The sequence below is a fragment of the Drosophila hydei genome, unplaced genomic scaffold, assembly GCF_003285905.1.
Source record: "Drosophila hydei strain 15085-1641.00,03,60 unplaced genomic scaffold, DhydRS2 tig00000315-arrow-arrow-pilon, whole genome shotgun sequence".
NCBI lineage: Eukaryota > Metazoa > Arthropoda > Insecta > Diptera > Drosophilidae > Drosophila > Drosophila hydei.
This window is the reverse complement of record NW_022045707.1, coordinates 319,169-346,924: the sequence shown is the minus strand read 5'-3', so window position 1 is coordinate 346,924 and position 27,756 is coordinate 319,169. Positions and strand designations below refer to the sequence as shown.

Below are 27,756 nucleotides of genomic sequence, written 5' to 3'. Positions count from 1 at the left end.
TATAATATCATCATGTATAATACTTTCGTATTTAAACTGCAGCGCAGAGGCAGATAAGGTTGAGGCGTTGGATGGATTCAACATTAAATCTTAATTTCAGTGCGAGAAGTAGAAGCGAAATGTTAAGAATAATTTTTGGTTTATTGTGGTGCATTGTTTGGGCTGTGACTCACTGCAAAGCGGATATTAATTTAGCCACGATGCACAGCATCCGGTCGAATCTGGATCGGCGCGTCTCGCCTTGTACAAATTTCTGGGCGTTTGCATGTGGTAATTGGTCTGCCAACTACGTGGACAACTTTCAGCTGGCGGAGAAGAGATATGCCGATGCAATGATTGCTGTTCTGACAGACAACAGCAATATGGATCCTCCACGCCTATTTAAGCAACTCCAGGACTATTTCAGTTCATGTGTAGGTCATCCACAGGAGAAGCAGATCCAATTGCCACAGAAACTACTCTCTGGCGATGCCTTCGAATGGACGCGGGCAACGGCCAGACTTCGCAGATATGGATTGAATGGTGTTTTCTTCGATGAGATGGCGGATGTTGCTTACAACGACTCGCTCCGCTATGTAGTGGAGCTCAAAAGGCCAGTGGCTCGAAACAACCACTTGGTGAGTGAAATCAAAAAGTAAATGAAATATAAATTGTACTTCAACTGCCTTTTTGAAGCCTCTAAGAACTGGCCTCCAGCTGTTGGAAAAGGCTCTGCGTGATTTACGGGAGAAACATCACAACGAGGAGTCGCTGCTGCACCTGTGGACATTGAGCAAGCTGAAGCAGGAAATACCGCAGATCGAGTGGCAAACCTACTTTGAGGAACTGCTGGAAATGGAGCCCAGAGATGATAAGCTACTCGTGCAGATTAGCGATGTGGAATATTTCCGAAAGCTGGGCGAGCTGCTGCGTGAAAGTAATAAAACCATTTTGGAATTCTATCTAAGGGAGCGACTGGCTAGCTTTGTAAAGGAAGCCAAGCCACGCTCCACAGCGCACAGTTGCATACATCATATGAGTGCGTTGCTTCCCTTGGGCATGAACCACCTCTACGATCGTTATGTATATAGAACAAGGTCGGAGGACATGCGGCAGCTGCAGCAGATGTTTGCCAGCTTACGCGGCACGTTTGCCAAATACTTGGAGCTGAATCGATTGGAGCTAAGTTCCGAGCAGTTAACCTATCTACATGCCAAGCTGGCGAACATGCAATTGAAACTGGGCAACCTACCGGATACAGCGAGCACCGATAATGATTTCTATAATAATCACTATGCCAGTGCATCATTTACGGCTGACGACTTTGTGGAAAACTTTTGGCAGGCCCTGCGTTTACGTACGCATCTGCAGCATTTGCCGTTGAGGCAACCAGGAGCGACTGTGCAACTGAAATACTACTATGTGAATGATGACTTGGTTAGAGCCCGCAATGCGCCTTATTTTGAGCATGAGCGAAATATGTTGACCGTTCCATTGGTCTTCATGCAGTGGCCCTTTTACGATTATCGACAGCATTCCGTTTTTCGACATAGTCTGATGGGCTTTATACTCGGTCACGAGCTTAGTCACGCCTTCGAGCAGGAGGGCATACTCTTCGATGCCGCGGGCAACGAGTTGGTACTCGGATTACAGATACGTCAAAATGTCAAATTTCAAGCTGCCCTAAAATGTGTCCAGCACTCGCCAACAGCATCGCTGAAGGAGCGATTGGCAGATTTCAACGGACTCCAACTGGCTTATGACACGTTCTTTGGGTTGGGACATGATTCAAATCGGTTTGAGTATCGCCCATATGAGTTTGAGCAGGAGATGTCGCCGCCACAGCTCTTCCATTTGAATTTCGCGCAGTTCTTTTGTGGCCGTCTACCAACAGCCATAGGCCATGACATGGACGATGTGCGGGTTAATGAGGCCGAACACAATTTGCATCAGTTTTCCATTGATTTCAGTTGTCCGCGGCAACACTCAGACTCCATCGGCTGTGAAATGTGGCGCCCAGCCAGCCGTTAAGAGGGCAATTGCACTTGGAACATTGTATAAATGTATAAATACAAATGTAATATGTTATTCGAAATTTAGTGTCTTTAATAGATTGAATTTCGATATATAGACTATATCGTTAACTTTTTTTGCAATTTCCAAGTATTTGAAGCTCGCAATTCTCTACAATTCTCAACGCTTCCTTCGAATGGATTATAAATTGTTATTCACAACAGTTCAATTGTCTTTTCCATATGTTAATCATGTTTTTCATCATTTTAAGTTCGTCTATCACAATGCGTTTTTTGAGCCGCTTTCAGCACAGGGTGCTTATTTGTTATCGCAGCAATAAGTAATCGACAAAAAGTATTTAACGGCCCATTCAGTTTGATTGTTAATTGCAGGTGTCGTGTTAAGGCATAGGCAACGACATCGTCACATTCGATGACAATTCAATGCAAATGCAAATGCAAAAGCTATCTCTGATGTAGTAAAGCCTGAATAAGATACCCTGTTTCAGGAGTAGCTATGAAGAGTAGAGTTCCTTTGGCACTAAGTGATGACAGTAATTGCTAGGCCCAGGCGGACTGAACTATGTTGTGCTTGGGAACACAACAAACACATGCTGCACAAGGCCAATACACTCACGTTCAATTATGGGCATAGAGTATAAAAATGTCGGTCTCAGTTAAGCGGGAGCTTTAGTTCTCTTCTGCACTCACACACTGACACAGACCTAATCAGGTTGCCATAGCCACAAGTTGTTGCGAGCATCGCACAGTGGAGCAAATGCTACGAAAATCATAACATCGAATTTTGTTAATTAATAGTTAATAAATATTCTAGAAAATACCAAATTAATTTAATTTAATTTTTAATTTTTTAATTTTTTGCGGAAAGCTTTACAGCTTTGTTGTCAGTTCTTTTTAACTTACTAAAAAACTACTACAATCTGAATGCTTATCAAAATAAGTCTTGCTTACTGTTGACAAATACAGACGAATGTTTATAATAAAAGTTGCGTCATTTACAGATTGTATACAAGTTGTTCAACTTGTTTTTGGAATTCTTAATCTCTGATGGATATTGGACAAAATTTGAATCAAAATTATACATCAATACTATTTTGATGAAACCATTGGGTCAAATGGTTAATAAACAAAAACAGCGTGAATTAGGGACATCAGAACCACATAATCTGGGTAACTAATAGATAAGTTATACTAAAGAAAGGGAATATTTGCTTGTATGAATTTTTAATAAGTGGAGGAGAACACAACAAACACATGCTGCACACAGCCAATACACTCACATTTAATTATGGGCATTGAAATGATATTGTAGCTCAAACTGGAGTAATAAATCTTTTCATTGGACTTAGATTAAGCTAATCCACTGCATCCATGACCACTGTGCCTGGTGTCGTCGTATCCTGTGTTTTCTTTATTTGTGGGCGTCGTCAGGGCAAAGTTTGCTTGTGTGTGGGCTTCACTCCCGCACGGTAAGAAACAGCGAACGAACAGACGCGAAAGCTCCCTCCCGGTCGTAGTACATCGCTGTCAGTTGCCGTTATTAGACGTGAGCTTTTGGTCGGTTGACTTCGTTATCTTGATTGCGAATCTCGTCGCAGCCTCCGCAACCTTTATAACATTATAGATTCGGAAAGCCAAAAAAGTCACACAAAAATATAAACAAATTTAAAAAAAAAAAACAAAAATAAAATATAAAATTACAGACAGTTTATTATGTTTTACTCTTGTCTTGTAATGTGTGACTAAATATACATATTTTATCATTTCGCTATCTGCAATTAAAATATTCTATGTTTGCGTGCGATCCAAAATTAACTGTGCTGAGCAGCGACGCGTGAGTTTTGAATATATGTTAATAAATATATATATAAATATATATACATTAATAATAATTGTATATGTGTGTGTGCGAGTTAAGTAATAAAAAATGATAAAGGCGATAAACATTTAAGGCTGACAACATGTGAGCGAGTGAGTAGATGTGGGTGAGACGGTAATTTAAACATTTGTTCTGACTTCTGACTTTTGGCTGGGATGAAACTCAATAGCGGCTGATTTCACACTTGAATTATAAAAAAAACCTAAAGAATTGCCTCAATTCTGTATATATAGACTGCATTAGCACATTGGGCCAATAAACAACCAATAAAAATGATCTTTTCTTAACCAACTGAGTTCGAGCGCCCCGGCAGACTGTTGATCACTTACCAACGCACCCTATTGGCGCTCACAATGAGACTTTTAAATTGATAAATAAACGTCTGATTAGTCTCATCAGATAAACAATTTGCAATACACAAAAGCCAAGCCAATTGAACTCTTCCTACGAGTTCCTTACTGATTCTTTCACAAAAATGGATATTAAATCATATAAGATCATTCTGTTTACATACAAATATACATGTAAATATATACATAGATAAGTTATATATATTAATACATAAATGCCGTCGCCCACGCTCTTCGATGCAGTTGCCTTTCGTTGTTGACCAAAGATAAACAATGTAAGACTTTGCAGTGAGTTTTTAGTCGCCTCCAGTGCTTAAAATAAACATTAAATAAAAAATCGAAAAGCGCTAACAACGCGATATTTCAAATTAAAAGAGCAGCGAACTAACCCATAGAGAACCATGAGACGGGTCGACTATGAGTTACCCTCGCCTTACGTTGAATCGAGTAATTAGTTAAAAGGAAAGCATTTTTACTATATCTCTTCGAAAGCTTTCAAAAAGAAGCCACAGTTAATTAGTTATTCTTGAGACTCATATTTGCTTAGCTGCGCCAACTAATATCATTGAACTCGCTCGATTTGGCGAGGGTATTGGGGAAAAAGTAGCACCGACTTATTTGTTTATAGCTCTAGATTCTGAATTATTAAGTAAATAGAAATTTTTAATTATACTTAAGTGGCGAGCGAATAGTTGAAGCAGATAGCCAAATGGATTTCTGAGTGCGAGTGCAAAATATGTTGAGACTGCATTAAGACAATTGAGTCCACTTTGCCTGAAGAGCGCAATCAGTGCAACTATTTGACAGTAGCTGTAGTTTACTCTAAATGCAATATATATTTGTGTCACGCCCTTATTAGGCTAATTGAATTCAATGGTACTCCATTAGCTGGCGCGCATGTAGGTATTTCGGAATTACAAAAGAGATAAAACAAACTTTGGCATGGCTTCTGTAAACTAATGAATTTGTTCAAAAAATTTCATAATGTTTACAGGGTCTTCACAGCGAATTGTGAATTGTTAACTGCGAACTGCGAACAGCTAACTCTGAACTGCGAACTGCGAACTGCGATCTGTGGATGGGGTACGTGTGTTGCCAGCAATAAAGTCGCCTGCAGCTTCCTTTATTATTTATATAATAATTGCAAATGAAATTTTTGGATCTGCCCACGTATCTGCTTCACATGAAATAACTTTATGCACAGGCAGCCCTTATCTGAGTGTTGAGCTAAATTTGTTTGAAGTTTTGAACTTGCTAACTCGACGTATACTTAATGCCGCAAAACGCGCATACGGTGTGAGGGCCACGCAGTGCCATTTATTGAGTCTTAACATTTTCGTTTTTGCTTGTAAACTTATGGCTATATAGCCACAGGCGCATGCATACTAAATGTGTGTGCTTGTTTTCTTTGGCTTTAATTTGTTTGCCTTTTGTGTGTCGACTTGAGCGAGTCGATTGCGCCGAGGCAGGAAGACAGCCATTCAATCGGGCAACTGAGCGGACGGGCGGACGGGCAGACGGGCGGACGTGCTGACGGGTAGCAGGGCCGGCCGGCAAACAAGCTATTTATTTGCTTTCCGGCATTCATAAATATCGATCATATCGCCCGACTGCATCTGACTTTGATTTGCACCCTTTCCAGCTGACGACACTTTCAGCTCCAATTGCAATTGTAATAGCAATTGCTTTCTCTCGGACTTTATTCATTCATAAAATTTTAGCTTGTGACCTTTTCAGCTATTACGTGACTTTTATTACGCTGCAGCTGGCCAATGGCACATAGCATATGGCACATGGCATATGGCATGCCAATAGGCCGATAATAACCACAGAAAAGACATATAATTGATAGGGTCTTATGATAGCCCTTGTCGATTTGGCATTTTCTTTATCATTACAGCCCCGATACTGTCATCTATATATGCCATATAATGACGGTCCCACATGTGTGTAATGCAATATATAAAGGTTTACCTATTTGGCTTTCATTTGTTTTGACACTTAATAAATCATTTACAGATCGCAGCCTGGCAAATATAATTATAACGCTTACAGCCGATGGCAGACAGCAGGAGAATATTATTTGCTCTATTTACACATTGGAGGCAGCTGCGAAGACTGTTTATTTGCATTTAGCTTTAGCTGTTAATTGTGCGCATTAGCAGCCAAATTAGCCGCCTCAGCCTCAGCCTTAGCCTCAGCCTCAGACGCCGCCACCGTCGACGCTGCTTTAATGGAATAGCAAGCCTTAACAAAAAAAAATAAAAATCATAATCTAACGCACCCGTACAAATATTGCGCTTGTTTGCCCCGTAGCATCATAAATAAATCGCAGCTCGCCAAATATTTAATCACGGCATGCGCCACAAACTGGCATTTGGCTAATTGGCTAGCTTCCCGGCCAGAACTCTGCAATATTGCCGATCCCCAAGTCCATAACTAGCGCGACTACAAATATGTTTCTGTCTAACTAGACCTAGATCAAAGTCAGGGCTGAAATGCAAAGAAGAGATTCTGAAACTTGGAGTCAAGCTGGCAAATATATCAAACTTTAGTCCCCCAAATAATTATTTAACTTTCTTAGATTCAAGAGTTAAATAGCTTTATATTTATGTTAAATTAGTATTTTCTTGAACTTGAGCTTCAAAAAAGATAACTCAAATAAATATACCTTAAATTGTTCGTGACTCTGACTGTGATTACCTGGTCAACTGCTGTTTATTCATTAATAAATAATTGGCGTGTTTGAAGCAAGCTCTTAGCAGTTGTTTCGGGCAACAGTTGTGTCGCATGTCAACGACACAATAAGTACGTGTATATCTAATTACCCACCTGAAGCACCTTTAATTAAAGCCAGCAATGTGAGCAACAACTTCAACTAACTGAGGTTTTCATCTATTTGTGTCTTCATTGCTCTGCTGAATAGCATTGCTAGTCATTAATCATTAGTCATTAGTCATTAGTCATTAGTTATTAGTTATTAGTCATCACGGCGACAATCTCTACTTTTCGAATAATTGATTCCCTTTTAAAGATGCAATTGAAATGATGCTGCTTAAGATATGGGCAAAAATGATTCTATATAATATTCTTTATAATTGTATATAGTTAAACTCTATTCACAGATAATTATCACAAAATTCTATATGAAATGTTGTAATGAAAGGCAAAAGGTGCCGACGATAACTAGTTTTGATCAGGTTCACTCAAATGGTCTGCACTTAGAGATATTCCCTTTCGGTCCGAGTGTATGGGATTCAGAGTCACAGTAACAGTAAGAGTCATAGTCACAGTAGCCCCGCCCCAAAAGTGTAGAGGCCATAAAGATTGTTGTTTATTTATCTGCACATTATCTGCATATGTATGTAGAGAGACAGAGCCACGTGATTTAAGCATGTATTATTTGTACAGATTTTTATAAGTTCTATATATGCGTGCATACACACATATATATGTATATATATGTATACAAATCAAATAAGACGACTCAGCGCTATTTCGATATGTGTGCCATACAAACCCAGAGGCCTTGTGGCCCTGCCTTTCTGGACTTGAATAGTGCGTGAATAAGTTCATTGCTTGATTTTATCAGACACACAGATATCATCAAGCCGCAGAGATACACTCGTTCTTTCACTTCGTTTCAGCTCGTCAACATATTTGCGCAATTTCTGTCTGTGTCCATTGCTGAGCTGTTTAATTGTGCAGCCCAGCACAAAGAGCGAGAGACGAGGAAGTGTGTGCCAGGTTCGTGCTCCCTGTCCACACCCGCAACTGACCTCCAGCTGAGATGTTCGCAGTGGGAGGCAACAGCTACAGCAGTCAGTGAAAAGTACGGCAAATACATATGCTCAACTGCGAACGGAGAGTAAGCTGCAAATGTACAGGAGTGCATTTAAGGGCTGAGCCTCTACAATAAGCAATTGCCTTGGCAGTTAGTTACCTATCGACAGCCTTGACAGCCGCGACATTTCGTATGGCCGAGGAGGAGCTGCAAGCGTTAGTCGAGAGCCTGGATGGCGCCTCGGCGGAGAACATTGCCAATGCCATTGCCAACTTCTCATTGGATATGCTGCAGCGAGCCAGCGCCCTAATTGGCACCCAGCAGCTGCACAGCGGTGCTCTACTTATCAATCGAACCCTGGAAGAACAGTGCAGGCACCAAGTAGAGCTGGAGCAGCGCCTATACAGTAACAGCAGCAGCAGCAGCAATGCATCATCAAATGTCAAGCCGGTGAGTGTGGCTGTTGTGAACTAATTGAAGTCTTTAAGAGCATTCAAATGTATTTACTAATATCAATGTGTTACTCTGCAACATATAGACAAAGATAAGTAGATTTAACATAATAGAAACAGAGAATAAGAGAGCAGCCTAAAGATTGATTCAATTGCAGTCGCGACAAATATAATTGAATATTAAAATACACAGCACGTAAATGAATGTGGGTTTATTAATTTTATTAATATTGGATGTAGCCTTGTCAAAGATTTATATTCGTAAAGAGATTCTGGACTGTTGATCCGTTTTCTCTCTATTCTTCACAGTCGTGCTCGTGCTCACGCCGTATCGACTTGATCGTAGCTTTACCATAAAAGAGATCGTTCAATTAGCAAACAGCTCTGAAAAGTGTTCAACTTATAGTATTATATAGTATATTATAGTATTATAAAGTATAGTATAGCATAGTATAGTATAGTATAGCATAGTATAGTATAGTATAGTGTAGTGTAGAAAATATAGAAGAATATTATATTATAGGAGTATAGTATAGTAGTATAGCATAGATTAGTACAATAGTATAATAGTGTAGCAGTATAGCATTGGCAATCTTACATTCTGGGCTATATATGTAAGGACTATAAGTTATAGATAATTTTCATATCTTTTCCACGTCAATTCCAAGTCGATTGGACTCAAACTTCAGTTGTTTGCACTTGAATGAAATATACTAAGAATATTTGAATGGAAAATGGACTGTTTTTTTGTCTGTTTCAATTAAAGTATAAAATCCATTTTATTTCTAATCGACATTGGCACAAACTGTGACATCAGCGAGAGGCAAATGGCGCGCCTGATAAGAAGGTTTAAATCAAAGCGATGATGCACGATTTTGTTAACATGTGTTACTGTTTTATTTGCTGATAAACAAATACTTGGCCATTCACATAGCCAATTGCCAATAGCCAACTGGTAATATCAATGATCGATTATTTATGGCAAGCAATCAGAAAAAGAGCGCTTTTGCTTATTTATTTTGGTTGAATTTTATTGAATTTGGTTTTTTGCAAATGAGTTTAATGGGCAAAAGTAAACAGCTGCGATTTATTAAGAGTATACGAGGGCAGTTTAAAAGATAAATATAAATTTTGTTGAGCGGAATATAACTTTAGAACAAAATAAATTGAATTTTTATTTTAGTTTTGGACAAAAGATGGGAGGAAGAGAACATGAAAAATAAAAAATAGATTTATTTAAAAATAAAATATGTCTATAAATAGCTTGTCAATTTTCCATACTCCCCTTGCTATATACACTTTTAGTGTAATTTCTTTGCTTTGTATAAATCTCATTTATTGCGCATAAATTTAGATCATCTATAAAAAGCTTTAAGTATTTATTATAATATTTTATTTTAATATTGACTGTAATCTAACAGGATTTGCATTGTCCCACCTCCTTTGATTCGGTGCTGTGTTGGCCGCGTACCAAAGCCAGCAGTTGGGCTGTGCTGTCCTGTTTCGAGGAGTTTAAAGGTGTACACTATGACACAACAGGTGAGCATTGGATAACAATAATCAATTAGTATAGTATGGTCTCTATATGGCCTGGTCTCCCTGTTACTAGAGAATGCAACGCGATATTGCCACGCGAATGGCACATGGAATCATTACTCCAACTATAGCAGCTGCCACCAGCAGTCGGGCTCCGTGGCCGATGTCCCAGATTTCTCGGCTAGCGTCGACCTGCCTGCCATTATCTATACTGGTGGTTATTTTATGAGTTTTGCAACTTTGGTGGTGGCGCTTATAATATTCCTAAGCTTTAAGTGAGTTGTACTGCCTGACCGCATTCTCTACAATGCGTTTTCTATTAATTTGTCTTTGCTGCAGAGACTTACGCTGTCTGAGAAACACAATCCATGCGAATCTATTTCTAACTTACATCACCTCGGCGCTGCTCTGGATCCTAACACTCTTCCTGCAAGTGGTTCGTGGGCGTTTATTAATCACATAATATAGTCTAAGAGGTATTCCCATGTCCTTTTAGATAACCACTGAATCTAGTCAGGCTGGCTGCATTACGCTGGTCATAATGTTTCAATACTTTTACCTGACTAATTTTTTCTGGATGTTCGTCGAAGGTGAGCTCTGAGTCCAATATATTGTTCAACTCAACTTGATTAGCAAATACGCTTTTCAGGTCTCTATCTTTATATTTTGGTCGTACAAACGTTCTCCAGCGAGAATATTAGCTTTGTTATCTACGCATTGATTGGCTGGGGCTGTCCGGCTCTCTGTATTTTGGTGTGGTCCATTGCCAAGGCATTTGCATCACATCTGGAGAACGAGCATTTTAATGGGGTAAGTGCGTCATAAGTTTGACCTTTGCTATTGTTGATAACTTATTTATGCGTGTAGCTGGAAATTGAATGTGCCTGGATGCGAGAATCTCATATTGATTGGATATTCAAAGGGCCCGCTTCGTTGGCGATTCTTGTTAATTTAGTCTTTCTTATACGTATTATGTGGGTAAGTCCTCATTGTGCCACTTCAGTGTGCATTGGATATGAATAATCAAACGTTCTTTTGTGTCAGGTGCTCATCACCAAACTGCGTTCGACGCAAACATTCGAAACGCGACAGTATTATAAGGCCTCTAAGGCTCTGCTGGTGCTAATACCCCTCTTTGGCATCACCTATCTACTGGTGTTAACTGGACCCGAGCAGGGCATTAGTCGAAATCTCTTTGAGGCATTACGCGCCTTTCTACTCAGCACGCAGGTGGGAGTATGAGCCATTAAAACGGAAACTCGTTTCATTTTTAATATCCATTTCTATCTTACTCTAGGGTTTCTTCGTGGCTCTGTTCTATTGCTTTCTGAACTCAGAAGTGCGGCAGACGTTGCGACATCGTTTCGTCATATGGCGGGAGAGCCGAAACATTCATCGCAGCAACTCCCGCAAGAATCGCAGGTCTGTTTACTGTCTGATTAGTTTTATAAATGGATATAAAACAGACAAATCCTCATATAGGCATTCGATCACCACATATCTGGCTTGTTGTTGTCTTTATCATATTTCATTGCATTTATTTTTTCTTTCCGTTTTTGCTGTGGCTCGCTGTTGTCGCTTAAAAACTTAATTTCCATTTCAGACATCGCACATCCAAAGACTACTCGCAGCGCTCGCGTACTGAAAGTCTACGGTGCGTATACGCAATAGTCCCGCTTATACTTGTAGTACCATCTTTTCCCTGCCCAATCGCCTCCCTCTCACGTTTTCGCTTCAACTAACCTCTACTTAGTGCTGCATGAACAATTTCTTTTTATACTCGTTCACGAAGCTGTGTCTATATCACCGAACGATCCAAATCTTCTACATGAGGAGGGAAAGACTATCCTTTACAGTCTTAAAGCCTTGCGGTGTCTCCCTGTTGACCTCTACAGAGTTACCTATAAATGATCATGATCGGAATATAAATTAAGTTTCATTCTTGGACAGTGAACGAGTATAATGAGCTCCACTACAAAGTTTTATATTTATTTTAATAACTAACTTTAATTGTTATTATTTTTTACCTATTTTAATTTATTGATTTTATTACCCTTAATTTTTATCGTTTTTGTAGACTGACTTCGACAAGTCCCGTGCCCGCTGGACATTTAGAATGATATATATGTACATACCGCACGCCGCGCGTGTTATATACATATAAATATATTTGTCTATAAGTATTGTATTGAGCAGACTATTAAAGTATTAATTTTTGCAAGTTACAACGAACTGGAATTACTTATTCAACTTTAAATTATATATTAATCCCAATCTCTTACAGCACCGAGGAGTGCGTCATCTGCTTGAGACCCTCGCTGCACACACGTATTGGCTCATTGAATCGCTTTCACAGCATAGATTTAACCGACTTTGTTTAAAAGCTGAGAATTTATAATTGTAAAAACACAAAAAACAAAGACACAAATATGAATTGAATTGAACTCCATTTGTCAGCCAAAAGATTCTTGTTTCGATTTGACGTTTTATATTTTGTTGAAAAAGTGACTTGAAGTTACAGCAGAATGTTTAAAACTAACGCATGATTCTTATAGTTTGCAAATTCTTTGTTAAGTACAAAATAAGCTTAAACATAATTTATTTGGATCAACTAAGATTAGGTCAGATTTGCCAGCACAGTGCAGCAATCATTGGAGTCGAGTCGAGTCAAGATGTTGTCAAAATATGCCGAAAGATAGAAAAAGAATAGGGTCGTCAATTAATTGTTGCACTGTGTTGCAGTTTTACTATAATTATTACAATTGTTATTAAAAATTAGCTATTAGTTTACTAGGTTTTCTTTTTCATGTTGTTGTCAATATCGAGCCAATGCGTGCAATGTTGTTACAATTACGATGTATGTGTGTGTGTGTGCGTGTGTTAACCCTAAGAGTTTCGTGTATTTTTTATAATTTTAATTTTTGTTTTTTTTTTCCGCTTCCTATTTATTTATTTTTCCATAAGGTCACATTGTTTGTATCACTGAGAATGTAATTTAAAATAATCCTAATACGAAACGAAACATAAACAATTTGCTGTCACACAATATGTCTGTATAGCTGAGCATACAAGTCAAGTTTTATGTTTTTGCTGTCTTGCATTTCATGATTAGCGAATAAAGTTTTCAAAATATCAAAATTTGCTCATGTTCGCCAGATTAACATAGTTCTCTAAGCTACGAATGTCTTACTAAGTATTTACTTTATATACCTGTTGTGTGCATCTGAGTGTATGAAATCTACGTATTTCCTATAAATGTATATTAGCTAAAAACTATCACTGTCTCACTTACCAAATACTCCTTACTCAATTGCCAAAACATTTAAGGGAAAACAAAGCGTTTATCATGTTTTCTTGTGGGCTTTTACGTATGTGGGAGTCAGTGCTGGCAGCTGCCTTTAGTAAAAATAAGACAGATGGATAAAAACACAACAGAAGATCTGATCAACAATTTTTTCCCTATTAATCCATATTCTTAACAAAATGTTTGGATCTGTCCGATAAAGGCTAAATTGACAGCACTGGCGTGTGAGTATGTGCGTGTGCGTATGTCTCGAGAGAATTGAACAAAATTGTAACTACATCAAAATTAAATTCGTGATTACGTGTGGCTGCTGGAGCCGGAAACCACTTGGTCGCAAAATGTCTTGAAGAGTGTCGCCTCGTCCGCTTAGTTCGCTTCTTAATGCATTGGTTTAGTGGACGCTTAATATGTATTGTAATAATAATAAAAAATAACAATTACACTATTAACTAATTAACGCACAGAGTGGGGAGGGGCACCTTTCCTTTTACTTTTACATAAAATATCAAATGCACTCGCCGGGATTCTGCGCACAGTACTTGGGAAACAGCGCCTCGGCTTTGATGCCCAGCTCGACAAGGCGATTTCTAAACACTGAGATACGCCGAAATACTTCTGGCGGCACTATATCGAAGTCATGATCGTCATTTGGATCTGACCACAGACGTTCGGCCAGGGCTGCGACACGTGGCCACAATCGATTATCCAGTTGACCCTCGTCCACTTGTTCGGTCCATAGGCAAGCCTCGCCACCCAGCACCTGTTAAAACAACACCATTTATTCACTCTATTCTTTGCGAATTGTCAGCAAGTCATGTGTCATACCTGCTTTCGCCGCTTCTTATCCAGACGCATTCGCTCCCAGGGACGGTGCTTGTATACGTTTTGCCAAGTGCGATAGGGTGAGCAGGCGGCTTCGCCAGTGGCTCGCCAGCTGCCAAAGCCACAGTCCAAATACCAAGCATCCACATGTGAGAATATTATATTGTAGCCATTGTCCAGCAGATCATAGTTCTCCTGCCAAGTGCTGCCGCCCCACACCTGGACCACGAATTGACTATTTGGAAGACACTTGGTGTTTGTCAGCGCACTCGACCAGACAACCACGTGCTTGGGTGCAACATTCCCATTGGCCACTTTCAGTCTGAGCCGGATAAAAATCAAAATTAACAAACATATATCTGAACTCGTTTTCTATGTAGCGTACCTAGCATTCGATTGTAGCATAAAGTCGCACCAGAGACCGCGTAGATCCGTATCATTAAAGTACTGAGCCCAGCAATCGAGATTGACTTCATCGCCGCCCAGGTGAAATATATCTGTGGGTCCCGTGAGCTGCAAAAACTCTTCGTACAAGCGCTGTAGTATGAGGTAGGTGTGGTTATTCTTCGGGTTTAGTTGACCACACGGCGGTTCACCGCAATAAAAACTCCATGGCTGCTGATTAATGCAGAGCGATAGTTCGCCAAGGCCACGTTTGGGTCCCCAGTCCCAGCCGTTGCCCGCATGCGCAGGTGCATCGATTTCCAGAAGCACCTGTACGCCAAAAATTTTGGCATATTCGTTGACCTCGCGCACATCCTGTTCGCTGTATGTTTCACTGTCCGAGTAGGCACCGTGCTCAGCCAGCTCTGGATAATGTCGCGAAATATATGGGAAGCTTTGAGCATCCGTGATGTGCCAATGAAAGCGATTCAGTTTGGCCAAGCCCATGGCAGAAATGGTGCGCTTAATTGCATCCACGGAAAAGAAGTGTCGAGAGGTGTCCAGCATAAGGCCGCGATAACGAAACTTGGGCGCATCATTGACCACTGAGCTGGCATAGGTGCGCAGCAATCGTTCCTCATCGTCATACCAAATGAGCTGCTGTAGCGTCGACAGTCCGTGACGTGCGCCAAAAAATGTCTTCGCCCTGATGTGCACAATCAAACGCCGATGATCCACTGCGAGCAGGAAGAGACAGACAGATATTTAACAAAATGGAGCTCAGAGTAATTAGGTAAAATGTATAACATTGCTTACAACTTGTTACTAATTCATAGCTCTCATCATTGTCAAGATTAAAGTTGAGCTCGTCTGACTCATGCACGGAGAGCTTCACATGCAGACTATCCAGATCACCAGACCGATGTGAACCGAAAGTGGAGCTGAAAAGCCCGCCAGCTAGTGGCGATTCAGCAGCGTCTGTGGATTTGGCCGAGGGCTCGCTGGCGGATGCCATCGCTTCTGCATGCGGCGATGCATACTCCAATCGCTGTATTTGTCGCAATTGCCGGACAAGCACATCAAAGGCCAATTTGAGTCGTCTGCGTACATCGTGATGGGGCGTATCCAACCGTAGCTGCAAATCCTCCACGGAGAAGCGCAGCGTGTGACTGCTGACCTGCGACTTGGAGGTGGGATGTGGCCAAATGTTTATATCTCCGCAGGTCATTGAGCAGCTGATGAAGGACACACGTTTCACGTTGGCTCCATTCCTGTGATAATTAACGCGCACGCACCTGTCATTGTCGCACTTATAAGTCCACGACTTCTCCAACGGTCTAAGACGAAGAAATTAGTTTAACTCAATTTAACCAATTCCAAACAACTGAAATCGCTGTACTCACATGAGAATCGAGCTATGATCCTTTTGGATGTGCGGACGTAGCTGTGCTTCATTGTACGATTGCGTCTTTATCACGCCCTGGTTCCAGTACAGCACAGTCAGTATGAAAATGGCTCCTGAGAGTAGCAGCAGCAAGGCACGGCGCAACGAAACGGCCAGTGACATCTTAAACAGATAACGTAGGCTGAAAACGAAAATGAAAACGATTTGCAACATATTTAGTCAAAGCCATATGACAATCAAATGTGAATTCTGCTAAATTGCACTCGATAGCAATTAAATAGTTAACAATAGGCAAAGAACAACAACTAAGACTGGAACTTAATAAATTACATGTCATGTTCTTCATGTCATCGTTTAATAAGGAGCCCGCACCACAAACAAATCAACGAACACATCGAACTTTAATTAACGTTAGCAATTTGGTTGATGAAACTAAAATGAACTGGGCTTAACAATCAATAAAATCAAAGGAACTCCATTCCCTGCTCCCCTGCCTCCTTGCGGAACTAAACTTGTTAGCTTTGGCTTTTACGACACATAAAGCCCATGGCAAATTGTTTGTCTTTCATATATAGCATCTGGCACGCAATGCACGGAAGAAGAGTCCGAGCTCGCTTCCATGTTCAATTTTCCTTTCTAGCTTTACTGTCTGTTTGTGCCACATAATGGAGAATGTAAAATGGTTATAAAGTATCCAAAAAAATGAAAAAGGGGTCGCCTGATACATTTCGAGTAGTATAGTTACCCTGAACTAATGTGACCGGATTGACGATCCCAACTTTTTCATGGCTTCAAAAATGAATACGGCAATACAATCTCAGAGATGCAACTGTGTGGCAGACGTCTACCCCAAATTTGATATCCTCTCTTACGACACACTCGAATATGATTTAAAAAAATACGAATGTGATGAAGTTTTAAGCATAGACCACCTTCTGCACTACAGCTCAGTTGGGAAGGTTTTGGGTCGTCTATATCTTGGATTTCATCACCAACTCTTAAGGGCTATTTGACCTCATTTTGAGCAGTATTATAGAGCTATCTTCCTCTATTTGGAATCCTATTAAATGCCTGTAATTAAGTAATTTAAATATATTACTAGCCCCTAACACCTCGACTATTGTTTGTATTTACAAATCAAGTCAATATTGTTGTTAAGGGTATGAGTTTAAAGTCTCCCAAGTATAAACAGAAAACAATTTAGTCCACACTGCCATGTTCAATAGCAAGACCTTCGAGTCTTCGTGTCTGCTGACTGATGACTAATGACTAATGTAGCTGCCACACCAAGCTTATTGTAGGCAATTGCTGGACTTTACACTTGCCCCAGTGCGAACACAGGACACACCCTTCGGTGCATGCTCAGCGGGCCACTCACTAATATATTAGTTACAGTTGGGAATGCGAAACATAACATATGTATGTTTATTGTTGTATATGTTTGCTATGGCTGGTCAATGAAAGAGTCGACCGCACACGTGCCACATAGCTTACAGTCTGCTGTGGCCGGTCAATTGCAAATGTCAAACATTCACAGGTAAGGAAAACGTGCACAACACGTGAAGTGTGGAGTGTGTTATATTCATAAGCGAGCAAGTGCACCATTTTGTGGGGCATCCTCATTCTTGCTTCCGAGGGTCTGTGCATAATAAATCAAGAGGCATACATCGTTAATGCATAAGCAAGAGGAAAGGCCATCGGTGGCTGGCTCATTAATTGTTAGTGGCACTGCTATTAGCTTGGCCGTTTTCCCGACAGATGTCAGCTTTTTTAACTCTATATAGGAATAGGTAGAGCTTCTGGCTGTAAGTTGCAGAGCCACAAAAACGCAGCACACACGGGCACCTGCACCTGCTTACCTGCAACGCGTGCGCAGTGTTGAGCTTAGCGAGCAAAAGCGCCGAAAACTATCCATCATCAAAATATGTTGGCGCTAATGGAGACGAACCTCACTACAGACAAATCGTCCTGCTGCTGTCAGCCAACTGTTGAAGGACTCTTTTACAGGCGTAACTACATCTGCTGCTGTGTTAGTTCTTTCAGCACAAGTCTATATTTAAACGTTTTTATATGGCGCAAGGAATTAAAGAAAATATGCGAAGCCCTTACGCTATTCACGGCCAACAACTCTGACGTCCTAGTGGCCGTGCGACTGTCGAGGTGTAGGTAACTGCGACTGAGCGCGACTCTGAACGGATTTTTCAACCTTTCCAGTTCTTACTAGTGGCCTAGTGGGCTCAGCTTAGCGCTGGTCCCAAAAATGGCGTGCATATATATAGTATTTACATATGTTCTTGAACCACCTGCCAGCGGTTGGACGCATTTACAGTGCCGTAAAGCAATATTGAGGGCACATGTGGCCCAAAGAAACAACGTCATCAATGTTCATATAAGAAATATAATAATTTATGCTAAGTTACATAAAAACATAATTACATTTTGTGTAAATATAAATTTATTTCAAATATTAAGTATACGCTCGGTTGTGCGCATGGCAATGCCCAGACAGGCATATCGACTGTTTGATTAAAAAAGTGTATACTCTGTATGGAATGCTAAATGTTTAATTATATCGAAACATAAACAAATTCTTAATTTATAAGAGCATTGTCTGGGATGTTTCGAATAATACGCATACGCACCATGCTCAATATGCAGTGCATCGACTGTTGCTTAGAGTCGCGTTATTATTTATGGTCGCATGCCGTGAAAAACGACAGTTGGCGACAAGTGTTGTTAGCAGTAGCAACAGCAACAACAGCAACAATCATGCACACATAACAAAAACAGTTGGCGCTCAATTTGATGTGAAACGTGCAGAAACCGCACACACACAAACACACACACGCTCACATTTGTATAATAGACGAAGACGAACACACAAAGAGGATGCTCAATACAAATAGCTGTGTTTTTGGCCTCCATCATTGCCGTTAAAAAGGGAAAGGCTGCCTGCAAAGCAACAGCAAAATGGCGGCACGAATTGAAACAGGCGCACAGTGACAGCAGCAGCAACAGAAATAACGGCATAAACGAAGCAGTTGTTACTGTTGCTGGCCGAAGGCAAGCCAGCCGAAGCTGTTCTCGTTCTCGGTTGCCTAACAACTTCGTCGTGGCACACAACAAAGGATAAGCCAAATCAGCCTGGCCACGCAGCCAAGCAGCTTGCCTGGCAGCTAGTCAGCAAGTCAAGCCGGGCCTCAGTTGCAACAGCGCAACGCATTTGCCAAGACGCAGACAGAGCGCGCCGCAACGCAGCTCACACAGAACGCGAATAGTCAGCGAATATAGAAATAGTAACACTTGTACAAATTGTTGTTGTTGTTATTGCTGCTGTTGGTACCTGGGCTGGCTACCTTGGCCATCGATCGCACCTCGCTAGTGCGCGTTACCTCGCGTTGGTTCGCGTGCCAGGCTGACGTGCACAACGTGTACGAGGATAACACTAAGTAGGCAGGGCCGTTGTCCTTGGTATTTCAGTCTAGCGCTTGCAGCGTCAGGCAACAGTAATACCTGCGTGTGCAATTAAAGGCCTGTACAGGTGTGTTGAGTCTGCCACGGTGTGTGTGTGTGTGTTGGTGAATTTGTGTTATGGACATTCTAATATGTGCCTTGGCTAATTGTTATGCAATCGTCTCTAGCTTTAAGACATAGTGGGAAATGTCTTTGAAGCGTTATGCAATAATCGCGCCGTTCACTCAGCACCAGCACCAGCACCAGAACCAGAACCAGGACCAGCAGCAGCAGAAGCAGCTACAACAACAGCTAAACAATGCAACAGTCATGTCAACAGCAACGACAACGACAACGACAGCTGTTGCTGTTGCAACAGCAGAAGAATCAACAATAACTACAACATCTTTGCCCACTAGCGAGGAGGTGGGGGAGGAGGAGCTGCTGCATTCGCAGGAGCTCGCCAGCAGCTCCTCAATAACGACATACTACAATGGCGGCATGGGTCTCTATAATCAGCAGCGCGGCATTGGAGCTGGCATATCGCTGCTCAATGGCGCCGCCGGCTCTGGCAGCGGAAGCAGCACTGGCAGCGGCTCACAGACCTACGCTCACGTTGTCAATGGCAGCGTGAATCTTCTGCTTGGCGGGTGAGTGAGGCATCTCTCAATGCCGCTGCTGCGTTATTCATTTCAAATTATTCATTTATGGTGCAATCAAAGTTAGCTAAGACGCTCCGACAGGCATATTTGAACATTCAACATTAAGCCAGATCCTTTTCAATGTAAAAAAAGTACTCTTAGCCTAACTACAGTGAGCATACTCTTCTCTATGTAAGCTTCAACTTGCCAAGCATTAGGGAGTGCTTCCTAATATATGTTCTATTAAGTGCCATGAAATGGCATTTTGTAATATTTCTAATTATTTATTATGCTAAACATTTTGTGTATATAAATACTTCATCATCTCTCGGCGCCAGAGCTATTGCTCCATAGATCATCTAGAAGGCGGTTATCCCTATGATTTATGGGACAGCAGCAAATTAATAACATAAAAAATTCATGCAACTCTGCAGAGCATCCTTTGGATAGACGACGGCTTCTTCGCTTCTTACTCAGGGCCCCGACAAAGTCGTCATATTCATAATTGCTCCCCTTTTTGTTGTTAAGAACTGACGCCCGCTTATTTAAATTAATATTTTCTCCTCTTCTTCTACTTCTACTGTAACACAAACTCAGATCAGAGTGGCTCATGAAATGGGTTTAGTAAAAATAAATGCTTCAAGTGACAACAGCAAAGTTCTGATGTCTGCTAACGGCGTGCGCTTCGATGACCGTAACTTTATTTTAACTACTTTTTTATATACCTTTCTACTCGCTCATGATATAAAGAGAGTATATTGGTTGCATGATGTCTTCGCTGACTGCCATCATCAGTTTCATAGATTAACAACTGATGACCTATAATCTAGAATATATTCTTGTCTGATAAACTGTTCCATGTTCCAATCGGCAAGATCTAGAACCAACTGACATTACAGTTGCGTCACAGTTGAATCCCATTGAGCGAGTATTATGCAGTCGAGTATATTTCGCTTCGACGTTTTTACTTACTTATCGATTGTCTAGAAGCATGTCAATAAAATTTAACAAAAATAAAAGCTACACATGCCGATGATAGTTTTAGCTCCTCCTACCTCCACCTACCACCTCCTCCTCCTCCTCATCCTGCTGTTACAGCACTATGGAACGCTTTTTGGAGCCTTTAATGAACGGTTGACATGCGAGAAATTGCGTGAGGCTCAACGGAAAATGAGCAAAGCAAGAAGGCAAGCAAGAGGAGAGTAAGAGGTAGCGCCTACATGCCAGAGGACAAAGGGCATTATATTGTGTTTAAAGTGGATTAAGTGACATCATTGATTTGTGTAATGTGTAACAGATTCCAGAGACAGATTAACGAGGTTACTGGGCTGCACAACTTGGCGTTATCCAGATTACAAAGGACCCTTCAACAGTTCTTCGCAGCAATACGTATGTAAACGTATTCACTTCAATTATACGTGTATATGTATATATATATTACACGGACATAGCAGCTCTTGTTTGTTATTTGTGGCCACATGTTTATAGCTCAGCGCGAATGCAGTGGCGTAAACAATGTGTTGAATAACATTTTGCTTTTGGCAATTATTTAATCTATTTGTAAGCCAATATTGTCGAAATGCCTTTGGGGCAAGCAACAACACACAAAATGTTATAATTCACAATCGATATACGACTAGTTGTGCAGCAGCGCCGACTAACAAAAGCCACATGGAATGGCCATTCTACTTGTGAGTACAATGCACACATACATACTTACATATGTATGTTATACTTTAGGTACTTTTTAACAAAGCTTTGTCGACCAGGTTTACGGCTAAGCATATTTATTTTGGCTAGATTTTCTTATGTTCTCTACCATTGGCTTACAGGGTATTTTATTTGACGAACTGAATGAAACTTTTATATATATATATATATATATATATATTATATATATATATATATATATATATATATATATATATATATATGACATTATTCTCGTTTCTTGCAGGTCTATGCTCTGCCTGGTGACGACTATTTTATGTGTAGTTTGTTATTGTTGCCATCGCAACATTAAGAAGCGCACTGAGGCCGCCTACAGGCAGCAACAACACCAGTGGCTGGAAAACGATCCCAATATGGAAATATACAGTGTCGAACAGGTAAGACTATGTATCAATTGCCCGTTAGATCTTACAAATGCAGCACTTGGCAATTAGGCTAATCTTATTGCTACTGCCCGAGCAAAGCTTCATACAAGGCTAATACATCATAGAGAAATCACACTAGGCACTAATCGCTGAGAGCACCACGGATCTGGGTAAGCACGAAGTTGAGACGAAGCTTCGTGACTTTACTGAATTGTGGTAAATTTTTGACCCAATGCCAGCCAGGAATTGAACAATTAATATTCGATCTTTAGTCACAGCCACAAGACTCGACTCTTTGGTAATGAATATTAATGCGGAGTATTTAACAAATACGATGAAAAAACGAAAACTAAGCAGGGAGAAATAAATAAATAAACAGCAAAGGCCGAGCACACAGCTGAAATGGACGTTAGACACTCGACTTTGCTGTGTAGCAAGCTCTTAATAAGTTGTTGGCCTCAGTACAGGCCACTTTCATTTATACAGTGCTTACATTGTTGTTTGTTGGCCCTGTGGGAAAAGGCGACAGCCGAGCGTAAATCAGCGTTAGCCTGGTCCATGTCACACAAAGTTGTCAACGGGCGCAAGCAGGCGGATGCAATCGTGGTTGCTCCACAAATAAATCAATTTATTTTGTGCACCTTAAAGTATCCGTGATATATTTATCCTTTCCTTTTTAATAAGCATCTTCTTTTGCTTTAGTGCTATGAGACTTCTGGCCTCTTCTTGGGCGACTCAACGGACGGCTTGGCCACTCTGCCAGCGTTGCATCACGAGCCGCCGCCATCGTATGACGCTGTAGTGTTGCATGAACAGCAACTATTGCAGCAGCAGCAGCAACTTGAGGAGCAGCAACTTCAATTGCAGCAGCAGCAATTGCTGCTGCAGCGCGTCTCACCGCCGCCCGGCTATCGCTCCAGCCTAGACATAAGCAGCGCGCAGCAAGTAATAGAAATATCAAATACCGATGGACTGGCAGGCAGCAGCAGCAGCTGCAGCAACAACAGCGCAACAGCTGTTGGAGCAGGACTCATGGCAAACAAGCAATTGCAGCGCACATTGAATGCTCAGTCCTGTTGCTCGCTCCAGCGTGCCGAGGTGGAGAACATGTGGAACGCAGCCGCGGCGGCTGTAGCGGCGCGGAGTGGCCACTGCCAGGAACTGGACACATTTATGCCGATGCCACTGGCGATGCCGTCGCCATCGTCGCCTTTGCCGCTGGCACTGCAGGCGCGCAAGCACGCACAGGCGGCCATGCGGCTGAATAGCTTCGGCAGGCGCTATTTGCAGTACAGTCAGCAGCACCATCAGCAGCAGCACAGCCACTACAGACGCGGCTGTCCACTGTGCGGCAAGTTTCGCTATGCTGCCGAGGATGAGGCGTTGACGGCATCTGGCGAAAGTGTCCTGGAACAGTGCGACGCCAATGAGAACGTGGCAAGTGCTCAGCAACAGCCGCTGCAACCCACCATCGAAAACCCCAATCAAATTGATGCTGATGCAGCAAATGGAAATGTGGTGGACAGCGCAACTGAGACTGCAGCTGCAGCTGCAACTGTTGCTGACACAGACATAGACATAGACGAGAATGACAATTCAGCTGCGATGTCAACAGCAGCAGCATCAACTGCGACATCAGCAACAGCGACAGCGACAGCAGAAGCTGCTGCCGACCTCGATATAAACCACATCAATGAGAATGGCATCATCAGCCTGGATATGAGCAAAATCATTGACATATCGGGCTTGCCCACATACGAGGGCGCTCTCAAGCTAGAATCCAGTGGCTATGTCTGAGCCGTTCCCAGTACCCAGTTCCCAGTCAAATTTACAATACTAAATATCGAAATATATCACACATGTGCTTTATTTTATAGGATAATATGGAGCAGATGCTTAGAAAATGTTTACCTTATCATAGCAACAATCCTATCAACCTTTTCTGAAGTTCGCTCTGGCTTCACCCTGATCTCGAGTTGCGAATCATTTGTATCTGCCCCATCTTTCGCTTACACACACACCCACACCCACACACCCACACCCACTCTTATATACAAATTTATTTTTAACTCTAGACATTAGTTTTAAGCATACATATCCGAACAGCAGAAGGCTGTTGCAAGCAAAAATATCAATAAAAATGTACTTGAATTGAATTTAGCCCAGCCGAAGCTTTTGACAGAACCTTAGCCGCAATACTTTTGCATTCAGGTTCATCAAGCTTAATCTGATTGATTTCGTATTAAATATAACGAATGAGCGGACCAAGAGTGACATAACGCTTAACAAGCAAGAGGCCAGAGCATTACGGCTAACCGTGAAAAGCGGCCCCATTCGTTAAAATACCCGTGTAGCTTTGATGGCTGTGAGGCAGATAGCAGTGCTGGCCATTTAGCCTTTTGTCGTCTAGCCTTTTTAACTGCCCCCTCACAGTGCATGGCCCTGCTGCCCATTTAGCCTTTCTACGTAGAAATGTATAGCTCTTTTATTTCAGCATTTTCCCTAGATGTGTTTGGTTTATTTGGAAATGTGGGTCCATATCAAACATATTTTTTAGTCGGACACTACCGACTATATCCTATATTTGTTTCATAAATTTCTCTGTTAGTGTTTAATCTGCTATATTTTCACTATACTTGCAATATATTCTATAAAAATTGCAAATAATTCATATAACTGACTTCAGACTATCCATTTTTTTGACTCATTAGTAAATAGCAAATCAAGAAATACTCTATCTGGTATAAAAAGGAGCTATTTAGGCTGCTAGAGGAATTTTGAATATATAGTATGTAGTTATGTATGTAGATATATAATCATTCGGACTGTGGGAAATCGGATAAAACTGCATTATCCACAGTTCTTATTATATTTAACGCGAACGAGTATTATGCAGTCGACAGCACCCGTCTGACACATTCCTTCTTGTTTTAAGTGGCATTTGTCTCATTTTTCTGTCCTGTTTTTACGATAGGCAGTTGTCAGCACTGGCGCACATACACACACACCTACACCCACACACCCACACCCACTCACAGGCAGACACATGTTTTCTCTTTACCTCATTTTGTTTGGCTCTTGGGGGTAATAAAGAAAAAGATGGCCGCAAGCAAATCGCACGTAATGCGAAGCCAAGGTTCAAATGCAGAGCTCGGGGCAAAGTCAACCTATTCGCTGCTCTAAAGTTGATAACAAGCAGCTAGTTAGCCGCTCTCTGTAGTTATAACTACGAACTAGAATCACAAGCTAGGATCATGGCCACTTAGGCCACGCTACTTCCGACTATCGGTATCCAGTCTGTGTCACAATTATAATTAGACATGCATAAAAAGGGACTTCACTTATGGAATCAATTTCGCATAGCACAAGTGAATAGAGTAAATTAGATTGTTGCTGCTTTCACTCGCTCGCGAAACACTAAAAATAGTTTCAACCCAGACAGGCAGCGCCTCCAACCGCAGACACGCATCTCCGTCTATATAGGCTATTCAATGTGCGGTATGACTTATGATTTCATGACCCAATAGCAATTGCAACTAGCAAACAATGCGGCCGCTTTAGAAATGGATTATCGGCGGCTTACTTGACGTATGCGTGACCCAAATGGCAAATAACAAAGGGTAAATGGCAAATGCCTTAAGCTATTGCTCTTTAATCTTGTCGAAATCATGAATTAAGAATGTCTTCCTTCTAGCACATACCGTCGCAGCAACAGCATTTCGATCAGTAGATTCGAAAAAAACACTCATAAGAACTATGTGAAGAATTTCTTTGTTTCCATGCCGAAGAGATGCACAAAATATCAAATTATTTTTATTTATATATTTATCCCGCACGAAGAAAACTTGGAAATTCACACACAACATTCAGTTAGAACCCACGTGGCTTATAATTGCAACTGAGAATGATGCGTTGCCTCGTTGTGGCACAACAAGTGAGGCATCCAAAGAGCTAGCCACCGCTGAGCAAGCACAGACTACATCAGAGCGTTAGTGAGAGCGTTAGAGAGAGAGAGCAGGAACTGTGCTAAAACGTGAGCTAAACAAAATAGAAAATTGTCGAGCTGTGTGACGACATGAGACGATGCCCTGTTGGGAGAAGGAGACGGAGTATGTGGTGTAGCGACAACTAATTGCGCAGCGGCATCGACAGCCATTTGACCCTTTGTCGTTAGGGTTGACTCTGCATTATTATACTACAGACGAGGTGTGCAGAGGTGGAGCTTCAATGTATTAATAAGAATGAACTGACAAACGTATGGAGATGCATCATTTGCAGCGTTTTATTGCTCTCAATTTTTAATTCTAAGATATGATGAGCTAAAAAATTTAATGTTCACTTGGGAGCATCTACGTGTGTGTGCTTGAGACCCATCATGCCCAACATCAAATGGGTCCTGAGAGTGAAAACGGCACGTGCTTAAAAATAGCCAGTGGGGGTTTTATGGGAGCAAAGCAAAGCGACAAATTAAGTGAGCAACTGAGTGAAAAAAAGCATTGAGAATAAATTGTGTTTTTAAGTATGACGAAATATAGACACCCTTGCAAATCAAATGTGTTCCCATTTCGGCACAAATATATCTGTGCCATATGTATTTGAGAATGACATTTACGAAACGATCTACTTCTACATAAATACAACAGATCATTATCGTATTAAAGTGCATTTACGTTAACTGAAATCAGATACTTATAAATATAAGATTCAAAAATGCTCAAATTATGTCATGTCTATCGATATATATGCGATATATGATGATCTGACATATTTTAGAGTACATACATACATATATACTAACAACTAAGCGCAGCCAAAATGCGAGGCTTAGTGTGGACATTTTTGATCAGCTTGGACATTTTTCAGACCACCCTCGTTACACACAGCCGACGGAAGCAAGTTATCGAAAAAGGTGGAAGTCAAAAACCTTTTAATGAATTGTACAGTAGCTGAAACAACGTAGTTAAGCGTTAAGCAAAAACAACAAGAACAACAACAGAAGATAAGTAAGTGCACATAATATTTATTTATATTATAAATACATACAGCCATATGTGTATGTATATAAACTAATAATCACAACGACAGCTTTTGGTGACGCAAGTGCGAGTACAGGAAACAATAACAAAAGAAAACGAAAGTATGTAATTGCCGAAAGCATATCTTATCGGCCACAAATAAACAAAGACAATTTGTCAATTTGTCACTCATAAAGTGAGCATTTCAGATACTAACCCACAGCACAACTTGGAATGCCCTTCTCATGTCCTGATTTTGGTCTGTGGCTGCGATGGGAAAGCTTCCTCAGCTTAGCCGCAATCTCGAAATCGCGTTTTTTGTTTTTGTGGCTGGCTGCAGGCGGTGAAGGCAGCGCGACAGGTTAAGAGTGTGAAGGCGGATGGTGGAAAGTGGCTTCACTCAGCGTTTGAAAACGTCTTCTCCTTGGTGGTTTTGTGCGTTTACGTGAGGCTGACACTGCATTTCATATTTCACATTCACATTTTAGTTCATTCTTTATTATTTACACAAATCTCGCATTTGTCTGCACTCAGCTCAATTTTACTAGCACTAACAGTTTTATGTTCAACTGTGGGCACCCTAAAATTTGTGTAATTGCGCAGTGTGACCACTAACCGTAAAA

At 41.2% G+C, this 27,756-nt stretch overlaps 4 protein-coding genes across 12 annotated transcripts; 3 read left to right on the top strand and 1 right to left on the bottom strand.

Moving 5' to 3' along the window:
* Positions 1–95: 95 nt before the first annotated feature.
* On the top strand, positions 96–2,079 carry LOC111593198 (membrane metallo-endopeptidase-like 1). The gene is made up of 2 exons (XM_023305822.2): positions 96–617; positions 676–2,079. The coding sequence occupies exons 1-2, from the start codon at positions 120–122 to the stop codon at positions 2,008–2,010; spliced, it is 1,833 nt and encodes a 610-aa protein (XP_023161590.2). The 5' UTR covers positions 96–119; the 3' UTR covers positions 2,011–2,079.
* A 1,001-nt stretch (positions 2,080–3,080) lies between these two features.
* Positions 3,081–12,458, top strand: LOC111593191 (diuretic hormone receptor). 6 transcript variants are annotated; one of them, XR_002751023.2, is made up of 13 exons: positions 3,082–3,846; positions 7,889–8,475; positions 9,899–10,016; positions 10,087–10,288; positions 10,353–10,449; positions 10,510–10,603; positions 10,663–10,823; positions 10,881–10,991; positions 11,058–11,243; positions 11,311–11,435; positions 11,617–11,667; positions 12,091–12,218; positions 12,298–12,458. XR_002751023.2 is itself a non-coding variant. In XM_023305813.2 (12 exons), the coding sequence occupies exons 2-12, from the start codon at positions 8,218–8,220 to the stop codon at positions 12,131–12,133; spliced, it is 1,446 nt and encodes a 481-aa protein (XP_023161581.1). In that variant the 5' UTR covers positions 3,082–3,846; positions 7,889–8,217; the 3' UTR covers positions 12,134–12,458. The 6 variants fall into 6 exon arrangements, 5 of the variants coding, with proteins under 5 accessions (XP_023161579.1, XP_023161581.1, XP_023161582.1 ...); XM_023305813.2 differs by having other exon boundaries at positions 12,091–12,458; XM_023305811.2 differs by lacking the exons at positions 12,091–12,218; positions 12,298–12,458 and having other exon boundaries at positions 3,081–3,846; positions 11,617–11,840.
* A 34-nt stretch (positions 12,459–12,492) lies between these two features.
* Positions 12,493–27,729, bottom strand: LOC111593187 (probable beta-hexosaminidase fdl). 4 transcript variants are annotated; one of them, XM_023305804.2, is made up of 7 exons: positions 16,674–16,850; positions 16,259–16,577; positions 15,927–16,109; positions 15,340–15,860; positions 14,525–15,260; positions 14,143–14,461; positions 12,493–14,077 (listed from the first exon to the last, which is right to left on the bottom strand). In XM_023305804.2, exons 3-7 carry the CDS (start codon positions 16,088–16,090, stop codon positions 13,823–13,825), a joined length of 1,995 nt encoding a protein of 664 aa, XP_023161572.1. In that variant the 5' UTR covers positions 16,091–16,109; positions 16,259–16,577; positions 16,674–16,850; the 3' UTR covers positions 12,493–13,822. The 4 variants fall into 4 exon arrangements, with proteins under 4 accessions (XP_023161572.1, XP_023161570.1, XP_023161571.1 ...); XM_023305802.2 differs by lacking the exons at positions 16,259–16,577; positions 16,674–16,850 and adding an exon at positions 25,820–25,915; XM_023305803.2 differs by lacking the exons at positions 16,259–16,577; positions 16,674–16,850 and adding an exon at positions 27,351–27,729 and having other exon boundaries at positions 12,494–14,077.
* LOC111593193 lies at positions 19,167–24,211 on the top strand. The gene is made up of 4 exons (XM_023305817.2): positions 19,167–19,647; positions 19,723–20,031; positions 21,980–22,130; positions 22,821–24,211. The coding sequence occupies exons 1-4, from the start codon at positions 19,589–19,591 to the stop codon at positions 23,913–23,915; spliced, it is 1,614 nt and encodes a 537-aa protein (XP_023161585.1). The 5' UTR covers positions 19,167–19,588; the 3' UTR covers positions 23,916–24,211.
* Positions 27,730–27,756: the final 27 nt, after the last annotated feature.